We start from the raw sequence: 13,859 nt of genomic DNA, 5'->3' as shown, positions 1-13,859 counted from the left end.
TTATGTTAACGCGCGTGTCTGAACATGTACCTAACCGAATTTTTTTTAATTTTTTTTTAAACGGTACATGTTCAAACACGCGCGTTAATATCATTTTACTCTTTATTTCAATTATAGTTTGTTAATTTATGGCTACGGCCGTATGTTGTAGCTAAACCACTGGGGAATGACAAAAGAAATGGCGTATTTCAAAAAAACACTACCTTATTCTTAGGTCAATAATTATTATAAAGCAATCATTATTCATAAGATGTTTATCACACTTGAATGGTCAAAGACATAGCTTATAATAAGTATCTTTAGAATCATCTTCAAATGTGTTAATCTTGCCGATTTTTTGAATAATAAAATGCCTAATTCTTGTCAAATTTGGGATCACAGAGATTATCAATATAATTTTTTATCGTGAATATTTTACAAAAATTATCTCGTAATAAATTATGCTAATGGTTTTATAAATACATTTAAAAATTAATACGTGTAAAAAATCTTAACACCACTGCACAGTTATGTACCGAAATATGACTATATTCTAAAACATTAGAGCAAGAGGTTTAAAAGAATACTATTTTATGTAACAAAAATACTTCATGCAGTCATCAAATGTTTAAAATAACTATAAAGGATAATAAGGCTTCAAAATTATATAAATAGATCATCTACAACGTTTAAGGAGTGTCCAGGATCATGGTTTGAATATACAATAAAAACTCAATTTTGACCTTCGACGAGCATGTCCCCCCTTAAGGGGGAAGGGGTCTGATATACCTAAATTCGTAATGTGATGATTTTAACGAAGAGGATGGGGTGAGAGGTGAGGGGTGTAAAAAACCAACATAACATAAGCTCATTTTAACAAATAAATCAAAGTTTTTATTGTTGTTATAGGTGGTTGTCACGTGCAGGGAGAGCGCGTGGCGTGCGTGTGTCCCGCCAGCTACACGGGCAAGCGCTGCGAGGAGAGACTCTGCCCTGCCGGCACCACAGACTGTGATAGAACTCCAGGTAATTATCAACTACCTTACTTACTTAAATAATTTTGAAACAGGTGCAAATTTTGGAAAATGCTTTTAATGATTTAGTGGACTGTATGGATGTTGGGACGGAACGGTGTAAGTGTGGGAGCACGAACACTAGTCATGATGTTGAAGTTGACGGTTGGCTTCCATCATGTGCCTTGGCTGGTCGGCGGCTTTTGAGAAAACTTCCATTACACTGTGTGCCAAATTTATCACCCTGTTGTAACTATGTACCTTATGTTGACTTCTGTTTGAATCCCCACTCTATTTAATATGATGGTGTCACTTGCGCGAGTGTATTGTTATACTGATGAAGAAGGGAAGTGTGAATGTGGGAATTAGCGCAAACTTAGATTACTACAAAGAGTGTTGATAATATTATTTGCCTAACTTATAAAATTGATTCAGAATTACTTTTAAAAGAAGTGGATCAAATTCTGTCTAAATTCACTTTCTATTTCTACCAAAATAGATTATGTGCAATGATTTTATAATCAGTGTCATCTCACTAGTGTCTTCCACAGGTATCTCATCAAACTTCTCCAGTTATCAAGGCTTGCCATTTTGTTTCAGTCCAGGAACTTTGGTGTCCTGTTGTTTGGCACTTTTCCAATTCCTTATTTCTTGTGAAGACAGTACTTTATTCAATTTCTAAACATATTTGAGGATTATTGAACAACAACCACTTGTGTTATTTTTTATTTTAGTTGACGACTGGAATGTAAAGATGTCGATGGGAGAAGGTTCATGCGATCCCCTGGCAGTGCAAGCGGGCGCCTGTCAAAATGGCGGAATGTGCGTGCAGACAGCGCACTCTCTAGTCTGTCGCTGCCTGCCGCAGTGGAACGGACTCACCTGCGAGGTTGGCTCACTATATATATATATATATAGATATAGGTATATCGATAACTCTGATAAGATGAATAAACACAATTTGTAACCTAATAAGTAGATAGTATAATTTATTCTAATAAACTATTTATGTCAATACACTAATTGATAGTGATTCTAGAACATTTTTAAGATGGTTGAATTGGTAGCTATAGAAAGGTAAATATTCTTTGTGTCGGCAGCACCTGTACACATTGCAAATAAAATAGAAATGGTACCATTCTGGCATGCTCTTGCTTTGATTATTTATTTGTGTACCAATTATTTGCAACTTTACATGATTGTTCATCTAAATAACAATGGTTCTTTTTAATCCTTACCTTAACCTTCACTTTCGCAACACACTTCAACTGCATAGAAGAAGGTATTACTTTAACTTATTTGGTATTAGCACTAACTATTGTTGTTTGTATCATTCTAGCGCTACGTAGCGTTTGACAATCCGTGCACAGGACACTGTAAGAACGATGGCGTGTGCTCGTTCACCCTGGGAGGGTTCCCGCGCTGTCACTGCCTGGAGGGATGGCGAGGAGAGCTATGCGGGACCAAAGACCCCTGTTGGGGGCTCTGCCACCCCGACAACGGAGTTTGCAGGATAAGCAGGAGCGGGCAAGCCGAGTGCTTGTAAATACATTTAAATATTTATTTTATCTATTTTCCTCAGCCAATTTTTTTCTGTATTAAAAATAATATATCTGTAAATGGGTGAATAAACATTACTCATGTATAATGAAAAACGCATATAATGCTGGCCCTTCACAATGGCCCAAGACATGCGAATGTTAATGGTCACATGGTGCTCACTATTTTGAAGAAGTGTTGCTCGGCAAGTGTTTGCCGCCTATCGACACAGTGTCGGTGTTTCAACACACATCAAAGAATACCAACATTCGCCTTGCTTGGGCCATTATAAAGACGTAGCATAACAAAAGTAATACATCACTCTCATTGATCATAGAGGTGTCTTTACCTTAAGGGTTTGTAGGGATCATTCCCACATCCGTTTCATACCAAAAACTTATTATTGGACATAACATACTTTATTTGATGATTAAATTAAATAAACTATTTTTTATACAACAGCCAGTGGGGAACGCCTGCACGGGGAACGCAACGTCTTGTTGTTATGTCAGTGTGTGGACTAAATCTGAACCACTTACTTTATTTACATGTGTGGGTTAAACTCGTTTTTTCATTCGTTTGATCAATTATGATATCCTTAGCTTGGATGATGATTGATATCTGTGGTGTAATTTATCTTTATGTGGTAGTTATCTTATATTGTAATTGTGCAGATGCCTGGTTGGCTTTGGAGGCCCCCGCTGCATGGACAGTCCCCAACAGCTCGCCGCGGAGAGAACTCGCCGCATCTGGACCGGAGTGGGAGTATCTTTCGTTCTGCTCTTCCTGGTTCTCATTGTGGTCGCTGCGCTCATCATAATATACAGAAGACGAGGGTATAACTGGCAATATTATTTATAATATGTACAATCGCTGTTCTATTGAGAACGAACAATTTTATCAGAATTATGTAGGAAGTAGCACATCTTTGTTACAAAATCAATGTGACTTTTGTGTTATTGACAAACTCATATATGTTCAGTCAGTATCTTGAGATATATTTCAGTCCATAAGACGAAATTGAATAACAATATCAATCACGAAGGTACTTGAGTATGTGATGGAAAATGGTTGTATCTCACTTGAACAATATTTAGTAGAAAGAAAATTATGAATTCAGTTGGACAAGAAATTGTAAATAAAAATTTAAATCATTTTAGGTAGGTATATGTATAAAAATAAGAATTATCTCTTTTCAATTACTATGAATTGGACAACGAAAAGACAATCAATGAGTATTCTATACACAAGGTGGCTATTGACAATGGTTTATTATATTTATGTGTTGAGGTATTATAATTATTGTTACAATAAGTTAGCCGTCTAAACTGTCAAAACTGTCTATCTCACTCTAAAAGTTAACATAGCCATGAAAGGGGGTGTTAAAACATAACACTTTTTGACAGTTTAGACTGTGAACTTATTGTAACAATTAACAGCCTCAATACATAAATATGATAAACTACCGTAGATAGCCGCCTTGTGTATAGAATAGACAGAAAAATGTTGTGCAGAAAAAAGTGCATCTTTGTAATGTAATTTTCTACAATATTATTCTCACCAAAAATATGCTAACCATGTTTTTTATATGTCTTATGGCTTCAATAATCTATTGTTTCTTTTATTTATAATATATTTTTATCTTAATGCTGCCATGGCTTTATAACAGACTGAGACAAGGGTATGTTGAATGCATTGATATTATAGTAGTATATATGATAAATGTTTTAAAATATTTTGCTGCAATCAAATTTGAAAAAAAATACTCTTTAATAGACAATTATTTTGTCATGTTTCAGGGGTAAATCCTTTAGCCATTCTCGGCTTCAGGACAATGTAGAGATCAGCAATCCAATGTATCTACAAGGCGGAACTGATGAAGATCTTGATCCTATCGACAGAGGATTTAATTTAGACCCAGACAGAGTAAGTAATCAATCAACAATAAAAAAAAATCTGAATAGCTAAACTATGTGTTCCAGTACGCCGGAATCAATGACCATGCCAGGTCCAATGTCACATATCGATGGTGAAAAATTGACTATTCATAACCTAGTTTCGTGTTAAAATTGACTACTCGTAACCACCATTTTCACTACTTTACAGAGGAGCATTAAAACTGAATAAAACGCAAAACCAAAAATATGCTTTGTTTAAATAGTGAAACAATGTTTTTATTTATCAGATAATGTTTTTATGAAACATAGAAGTTATTGACGAAAATATATATGAGGCGTAGAGTGACAAAACCCGCTCTGGGCGATTTTTCAAAAAAAATAGTTATGAATGTACGCAGGAGCTCTTTCGTAAGACCTATCTTCTGTTCTAGATGAGAGTTTTAAATTCCTCTCTGTTTCTTCAAAAAATCTAAATAAATATCGAGGAGACTGACTAAACCCGCTCTTAAAATAAATTTGTTCTGGTAAAACCCTCTCTGCGTAACCGGCCAATCAGACGCCGCGATTTAAATAATGACTCTTCACGAATCCTTTAATCTCCATACAAACCCTCAAACCGTTTTCTCGTGCGCGTCATAATTTTGCTTCAATTATTTTACTAGTTTTTACTTTTAATAATGAATGTTTTAATAGTCAGTGTGACGGAATCTCAACAAGAACAATCAAGGAAGCGTTTTAAAAATCCAGCTGCTTGGAAATGTAGCCTGTTACGCCAATAAACGTATTTAAAAATTGACTATATTTTGCTGTATTGTTATGAATAACCCAGTGGTGGCTCATATTATTTTCTACTTTTACGTGTATTTTTTGTTGTCATTTATATTTAATATTGTGTGTGATATAATAAAATATCATAAGTTTCTTACACGTTTTTATCATTATTTGGTTTGTGTCAAAAATATAATTAAAGGAAAACTATTTTCTGTCGGAGAAATGCTTTTTGTTTGATAATTTGTACTATACAAATGATAGATTTAGTAGGTTATGTTACGTTAGGCTAGTTTTTTCATCTCCTGTATCTCCTCCATCTGCGTATACAAAATACAGGACTTGTAACATGTCGTATATTGTGTTTGCCATAAAGATTCTTTATAATGTAGAAAAAATGTTTTTAAATCATATAAAAATCTACGTGGGAGAACGCTTTGAAAAAAAATTAATGTCCTTTTTGCGATTATCTTAGAACTTGTTTTAATGAGTTAATGCTTTCTGTCAGTATACCCTCGATATGACAAAAGAAGCTTAATTCTATGATACGAGGAAACAGTTCATACTAAATGGAACCTCTCAATTTTATTTCAATCAGTTTGATTTATTATGATGAGGTAGACTATCAATGCGATTAAGATATTTTATGTTGACACCTCGTATGCCATAACGTTGATTCCTCGTAACTTAAACTTTTTACATTAACACCTATACATTATGGTTACGAGGTAACTACTTTTGTTATTATGATCAGTTTTATGACGTTTCTTGTAACTTTGAGACAGACTTTTTTTGACAGATAGGTAGGTATTTAAAATCTGAAGAAGTTGGCATTCATAGTCCATTTTGGTGAAAAAATCGGTTACGACGGGTCAACTTTAACGCGAAACTGGGTTACGAGTAGTCAATTTTTCACCATCGATATATACCTTAAATATGTTGAGAAAATTATACGCACACCCGATATCTCAGTGGAAGCATCTCGAAGCTCGTTGCTCAGAATCTTTTTAAGGTGCGATACTAACTCTATATCTGTAAAGCAACATAGTCAGAACAAGCAGAATCTGAGTCCTACACATTCCGCATTGATTTACTGCTCCAGCCATTAATTACCATTTGATGTGCCATCTCTCGAGATATGCACTCACGGATACCTAAAGCTTTCGACATTCGATCTCTGCATTGATTTCCAATGCAGACGTCTACGTGAGACAAATTGCTATGCAGTCTATTGATTGTTTCTTGAATGCTCTTGATAGACTACTCGAATAAGACTTATTCCTCCTATGTCTCGCAACAGCTGGTAAAACTCATAAATCCCATTTTGATTATCGATTGATCTTTATTTATTTTTTAATACGTTGAAAACTCTTCCACCTATAACATTACTACAAATTTTTAAAATCTATCTCCAGAATCTCACGATTTATGTATAATAGAAAAAATTGCAAATCTTATATAATTTATTGTCATTTTGTATAGAGGTTTTAGAAATCATCATGGATTACCACTAAGTAAATGTATAATGATAATCCCTTGATAAGATCTTTCGTAAACTATTTACTGTACATACGCGTACAAGCCACACAGTGTCCGACTACAAACAATCAATATTTTTTATAAAGTCTAAATTTAACTTATATGTATATAAATATATTTTGATTTGTTGCAGAACTTTGCAAACCCGGTGTATGACTCTATGTATGCGGGCGGTGGTGCTACGACAGGTAACGGAGTAAATTCCACAGGCCAAGAAGGTGCCAATGGAATGGCGGCTGACGAGAGAGCTGGGCTGCTTCAAAACGTTCAGGAAACTGACCCGTTATCATAATTCGAGTAGACTTAGGCCGGCGGAGGGACTGTACAAATCGTTCTCTTATTATTGAATTTAGAATAATAATTATAAGCAAGATAAAAGGTATCTGTCATTCTTTTGTATGTATTTTTAATACTTTCCGTAAACCGTTTCACAAAATACATTCATTTATGAGTAACGTAACATAACATTGTTATGTTAAGCGCTGTATACTTCGAAAACATGCCATAAAATAAAAATATTAACATGTGTAATGACTTTTGGACGTTCTTAAATAAAAGATGCTTTCCAACTACATATACATATTTCTTTTAAGTACAAATTTAATAATATTTTAATATAATTTTTTAAATTTATATTTCGTGTCATGTTCGAAACTTGCAGCCTAGTGTATCTAAGTTCAGTGCGTAAGGCATTGGATCCTCATACGGCTCTGGGGTCGATTCATGAAGTCACAATATTATATTTATGTGATTTTTTGTCTGAGTGTTTATGTGATTGTTTCAGTTCTGTTACTGCTCTACTCTGTTTCACTACACACCTATTCTTTTTAACACCTACAGACCAAGAGGCCTAATGACAGTAGTGTTTTTAGTAATAGAAGTGAAACGATCAAAACGCACATGCTTTGAGAAAATCACATAAATATTTTGTGTCGTCACCGGGAATCGAAACCTGTAGCCCCCGGATGAAAGGCCAGCGTCTTATGCACCACGAGAGCCGCCTATGACATTATCTCTATTTGTAAATTGCAAAATATTTTTAAAACGATAAATTAGGATGAATATTTCGTTAATATGCTGGATTTGAAAAATTTACCTAAAAAAAATGTTCGACAGAATCTTTTAGTTTTTGCCAGAACGATTTAATTATATTTTCACTATTCTCGAATATGCATAAATAAATATTAACACATATCTGCTGTTCTCTAAAATGATTGAATTAAACTTTGTCGATTTTAGTGAAGAATTTTACCAATTTCAGAATAATGTCAGGCCGTTAAATGTAAAATAGAAATGGACCGATATTATTAACTCAGACTCTAAAAAGATAATAATCGAGAGACAATTTCTCCAAAGGCCTAATAAAGTTTCTAAATAATGTGATTAATTAATTAATTATTATATTGATGATTTCCTGGGCATTGTGTACAGATAAATATTTGAGTATGAAAATAGTTAAGTATCTACCAAAAGACTATTAAAGTGAAAACTAGGGTGTATGTGTGATTATTTTTCGTAAGTGTTCTCGAAAAATTCTTTCGAAATTCATATTTTTGTTATATTATAATATAGCTATATTTATAAGTATGTAAATTCAATTTAATAACAATTTTGTTGTGAATCGTATTTTCCATCCCAATTTTAAACTAACATTACAATTTGTATGTACTATATTTCCTTACACTTTAATAGAGCTTGAACACATGCATTGATTTACTGGCAGCAATAGTGTGTATTTTAAACTATCGCGATAATAACTGTTTACACGTTAAAGTGCTGACTGTCTCGCCAATCTAATTTTTCAAGAGGAAGCGAGCCGCGATGTCATTTTATAGTACTATTTGGCAGGTAGTGAAAATCGGTTAACCATGCACATGTACAGGTGCTATAATACCAAGGTGTGTAACACGGTCGCCAATCAGCAAATATGTCATTAGAGTGTGACCAATTACCGGTCTCCCACAGTAAAATACATATTTTTCATGCTGATTGTACCTCGATATTTACTGCATGTCATTAGAAGCGTTCCGATTTCAGAATGAGTCATTGATATGATATTGCCGTTTCCACTTTGCTTCATCTCTCCTTTCAGTTTGAGTCCAGACCTCAACATTGATCGGGTAGTGTCTAATAATACATGTTTTCAGCGTTCATTTGTGTCTCTGTGTGTGTGTACAATTTATTTCTCGGCGTGCCAAATTTCAGTTTTTATTTGCCACACCGGTGACTAAATTAAAAAATTTCTTCGCCTACCTCTGCTTTAGTATTGTTACATGTATGTTAATTTTATTATCTCCTGATTCGTAATTTAAAGAATGATTTTTAAAGCAAAATGTAAATTACCATAGGGCTAGTTTCTTTAGGTTCAGTGTATCCTCGGCTTGGTAGTGACCTGACCTGACCTACTGTGCATAATTCATTTATAAATTTTATTTATTTTACCAAACAAATTACCAAATACCAGATTGTGTGGTAATAAAAAGATATAAAGGCTCATTTAGACTAATCACTGCGAATTTAATGCAGGCGTTCATTTTTTGTTTATACGTGTCACTGAAAGTGAAATACACAATTCATCCAAAATGGCGTCAAGTGAAATTATGCTGCAGGTTGGAATTCAAACAATTTGTGATTGTTTGTTATATGAATGTAGAGATTTCATCGAGAGAAAGACGAATAAGAAAAAGATGTGGATCGTTGGTAGATAAAACCATAGACTAATATACATGGATAATGCAGCATAATGTCATGGGGATATGATAACAGTTCTCAGGGGCGCAGGACTTTTCGAATCATCCGCAGTGAACACAAAATGATTGAAAAGTAGAACAAGTTGAACTTCATTCACTTTCGATGATTCGTTGATGAATGTGCGTTTACACGGGTCACTGAGGATGATTCCTTCGCGATGATCGTCAAAAGTGAGTCATGTAAAACAGGACTTAAGCAGTTTATGGAAGTTATTGTGAAGAAACATGTGTTTAGTAAAACATAATTTTCAAACAACCAAATCTTTAAAATTTACATATTGGTCAGTTTACCACCAAGGCAAATAAATGGTATTATAATACATTGATGCACTTTGAAGTTATATATGAAAAAGCCCACACTCTACAATCAAATGACATATTGTTTGTACACATCACAGATGAAATAATTAGCATTTAGCGATGTAGAGAATTTGCTATTTTAGGGTTTTAAATTTGGGCTGTACTTGAGTATGCCAAAGATTAAAGAATGTTTTCGTAATATTTTTGTTATGGTGTCTCTCAATCAACGCTATTTTAATATTGTGAAAGAAATCTATGACGATTTTGTAAATTAATTAATAATTTTAGGTTAGGTTTTCAAGACATCCCATGACTATTATTGATTGTTTATGTCGCTAAAATGAGATGGCATAAAATTTCTTCACATATAAAACTGGAAGTGCGGTACACAATAATAAATTATGTGTTTACTGTTTAGTTTAAGTGATAATTTAAAACCGAACTATAAGCATACATAAAATGCTCACCATATATTATGACTGCTTTGCAATCCCTAAACGGTACACAATAATAAATTATGTGTTTACTGTTTAGTTTAAGTGATAATTTAAAACCGAACTATAAGCATACATAAAATGCTCACCGTATATTATGACTGCTTTGCAATCCCTAAACAAAATTTTATATGTTATAATGTGAAATATGTGTTCACCATTAAAAATGTTTGAATACCATATTAATATAATAAAAAAAATGTTGTTACCTGTCAGAAAAACCCACTTGTGTAAAAAATATTTTATTTAGTGAACTGATTAAAAAAATATGTTTGTATATATTTTTTTTTACTATATGTATGATATATTTTTTCACTCCACCTACCTGGTTAATCAACCATTATTTCTGTGGAGACATTATTATCTCTTTTAAATTACCTATTTGGATAATAAATTAGTGTGAAATATAGATTCAAATTTCATTTTAAGTCAAATATATGATTTTATTATTGTTGTTTATAAATCGAATGATAATGACCGATCATCGCTTTAATGATGAATTTTCACCGGTTTGACAAAACGACCATCAAATTCATAAATTCTTGTGAAAAAAGTGCCAATTGTTTTGATAAAAGTCAAACCTGGTGTATTTCATATTAGAGTACCTACACACTGTAATGGTGTAATATGTATATAGTTTAAATACTTTTACATGAACCTATATTTTTGTTTCCTTTGAGCAAAATGTGATAACTGCAAAACTAATATTGTACAGTAAAGAAGAATAAAATTTATTTAAAGAAATAGGCTCATCTAATTTTTCGATAAAAAAATCAAACCTGGATAAAGAGTCAAGTACGTATTTAGTTATCCTGTTTTGCCCAATGGCCGCATATTTTTATTTTTGTTGTTTAGTGATTGTAAGTGTAAATATAATATTGAGAGTACTGTCGCCATTAAATGAAAAAAAAAATATAAATACTATACATATTAGATAGGTAATTAAAATATAGTCAATATAAAAGAATAAAAATGAGCCGGTAGATCGCTCTTATGTGCCAATTTATTAAATTTAAAATGTGTCTAGAATATTAACGTAACTAAATATTAATATTATACCAATTCATTTTTGTACTAATTTCATTTTTAAATAATACATCTCATATGTTTAATAATTGATGTAGCCTCATCAGTTGTGTTTAAGAAAAGATTTTTCCTATATAAATTATTGTAAGGGGTCCCTAAAGTAATTATAATACTAAACGATATCACAAGATGTTCAAATTTTTGGAAAAATTATTCAGATATTATTGAATGTATAAAATAAATACTTGCAAAATGCAAGTGTTTTGATTGTATTTATGTAGAATGTACATTAGATATTAGATCCATATTACAGAAGACAAAACTGGTGATTCTGAGTATATAATAATGATAAATTAGAGTTAAATTACCCTTTTACATTCACATAAATACAATCGAATATATTATGTACTATCTACAACTATTCTTTAATAAGAAATTAGTGAAATATTAATATTATGAATGACATAAATGAAGATGGATGGTTTGTTTTTTTTTTAATTAAAATGTAATCATCTTAAAATGACATGCGGCCACAATAAAATTATGAAGGTTGTGTCGAAATGTTCAAACATTCATTGTTCTTTACACAAACAATTTAAGGTGTTATGTGTCATAAATTAACTATGCGAACAATTCAATTGATAATGTTGAATCCATTTGAAAAACAAGCTGATTTCAAATAAATAGTGATGTAAATTGAACACACTGAATATTAACTTCATATTTTTTTTCATATGGATTCCACACACAATATTATATTATTAGAATAATGATAATTGACACGTTAATTTCTATAGAACTTTCTGTAACTCAGTGTATTTCTTTCCTGATTTCAAGAAAGATGTGTTGTGTAAAAAAAATACTCAATAATTTTAAATATATTTTTCAAAACTGTGGCTAGAGGATAACAATTTTTATTGCCACGTTAATCACAGAGTTGGTATGGCAATCAGTTGTGGGCATTTATTTCAGTTGTATGTATATTTTTTTGCATTTCAAACATCTGTGTTTTATATATTACACAATGTAAAGTGATATTATATTTTACCTTCCATCTTTTTGTACGATTTACATTACTTTTACAATTGTTTTTTTTTTAAATTTCATAAGTAAGTGTGATTAGGGAATGGCAGCCATTTTAAGTAAGTTGAAGGTTGTAGCAATAAAACGTTGCCATAGATATTTGATTTTAAATAGTAAGTTTTATTATTAATTATTGCAAGGTTACATTAAACGTACCAGGGATTGATTCTTTATGGTGTCATATAATATTTGTCTTGCCATAATTTTTTTCTCGATATTATTTTATTTTTATTACCTAGTGAAATTTCCATTAATTCCCTGAATTAGTTTAAAATTTCTCCCGTATCAATATAATTTAATTTTCAATCAATTAATCAAAATAGTGCCAAATTTTAAACACTATAAAAGTAAATATTATTCCATAATAAATAAGTTAACAACTAACTATAAAATCCAAGTCCTCTACCTTTTATAGGATTTCGTGTATGCATATTGATTTCATTTTGTGATTGCGTGCGTATACAGTTGTGAAATTGGGACTTGAATTTGGTTGAAAATTTGTCCACTGGTTTTAATATGAATCTTGTTTATAAGAATTCGACAAACTCAATATAAATGATGCCAAATTTTAAAAAGAATATTATCTAAAACAACATCCATATTAGTTAGAATCCAGCTACAAAATTTGCATTGATCTTCAATAAATGCACCACATATCAATGGATTTTACGGTGATAACGTTAGAATACAAGTTTTCATGTAACCATCCATTTTATAAATATGTTGACTCTAATGGATTTAAGTTTTGTATTATTCCATTAACGGCCCACGTGCTCGTCGTAGGTCAAAATTGAGTTTTTATTGTATTTTCAAACCATGATCCTGGACACTCCTTAAACGTTGTAGATAATCTATTTATATAATTTTGAAGCCTTATTATCCTTTATAGTTATTTTAAACATTTGATGACTGCATAAAGTATTTTTGTTACATAAAATAGTATTCTTTTAAACCTCTCGCTCTAATGTTTTAGAATATAGTCATATTTCGGTACATAACTGTGCAGTGGCGTTAAGATTTTTTACATTTATTAATTTTTAAACGCATTTATAAAACCATTAGTATAATTTATTACGAGATAATTTTTGTAAAATATTCACGATAAAAAATTATATTGATAATCTCTGTGATCCCAAATTTGACAAGAATTAAGCATTTTATTATTCAAAAAATCGGCAAGATTAACACATTTGAAGATGATTCTAAAGATACTTATTATAAGCTATGTCTTTGACCATTCAAGTGTGGTAAACATTTTATGAATAAAGATTGCTTTATAATAATTATTGACCTAAGAATAAGGTAGTGTTTTTTTGAAATACGCCATTTCTTTTGTCATTCCCTAGTGGTTAAGCTACAACATACGGCCGTAGCCATAAATTGACAAACTATAATTAAAGTAGGGAGTAAAATTATGTTAACGCGCGTGTTTGAACATGTACCTAACCGAATTTTTTTTAATTTTTTTTT

At 31.7% G+C, this 13,859-nt stretch overlaps 1 protein-coding gene across 1 annotated transcript in view; it reads left to right on the top strand.

Moving 5' to 3' along the window:
- The window catches only part of LRP1 (LDL receptor protein 1), a 221,064-nt gene extending 213,824 nt beyond the window's left edge, over window positions 1–7,240 (top strand). The window contains exons 86-91 of the mRNA XM_085960995.1: window positions 889–1,005; window positions 1,727–1,881; window positions 2,332–2,534; window positions 3,206–3,367; window positions 4,331–4,457; window positions 6,870–7,240. Coding sequence (XP_085817121.1) covers window positions 889–1,005; window positions 1,727–1,881; window positions 2,332–2,534; window positions 3,206–3,367; window positions 4,331–4,457; window positions 6,870–7,028 — 923 coding nt within the window. The 3' untranslated portion in view covers window positions 7,029–7,240. The remainder of the gene's footprint in view (window positions 1–888; window positions 1,006–1,726; window positions 1,882–2,331; window positions 2,535–3,205; window positions 3,368–4,330; window positions 4,458–6,869) is intronic.
- The last annotated feature ends 6,619 nt before the right edge of the window (window positions 7,241–13,859 follow it).

This window comes from Rhyacophila brunnea, unplaced genomic scaffold (assembly GCF_057557595.1).
Source record: "Rhyacophila brunnea isolate RB1 unplaced genomic scaffold, BYU_Rbru_1.0 scaffold_12, whole genome shotgun sequence".
NCBI lineage: Eukaryota > Metazoa > Arthropoda > Insecta > Trichoptera > Rhyacophilidae > Rhyacophila > Rhyacophila brunnea.
This window is presented reverse-complemented; position numbering and strand designations above follow the sequence as displayed.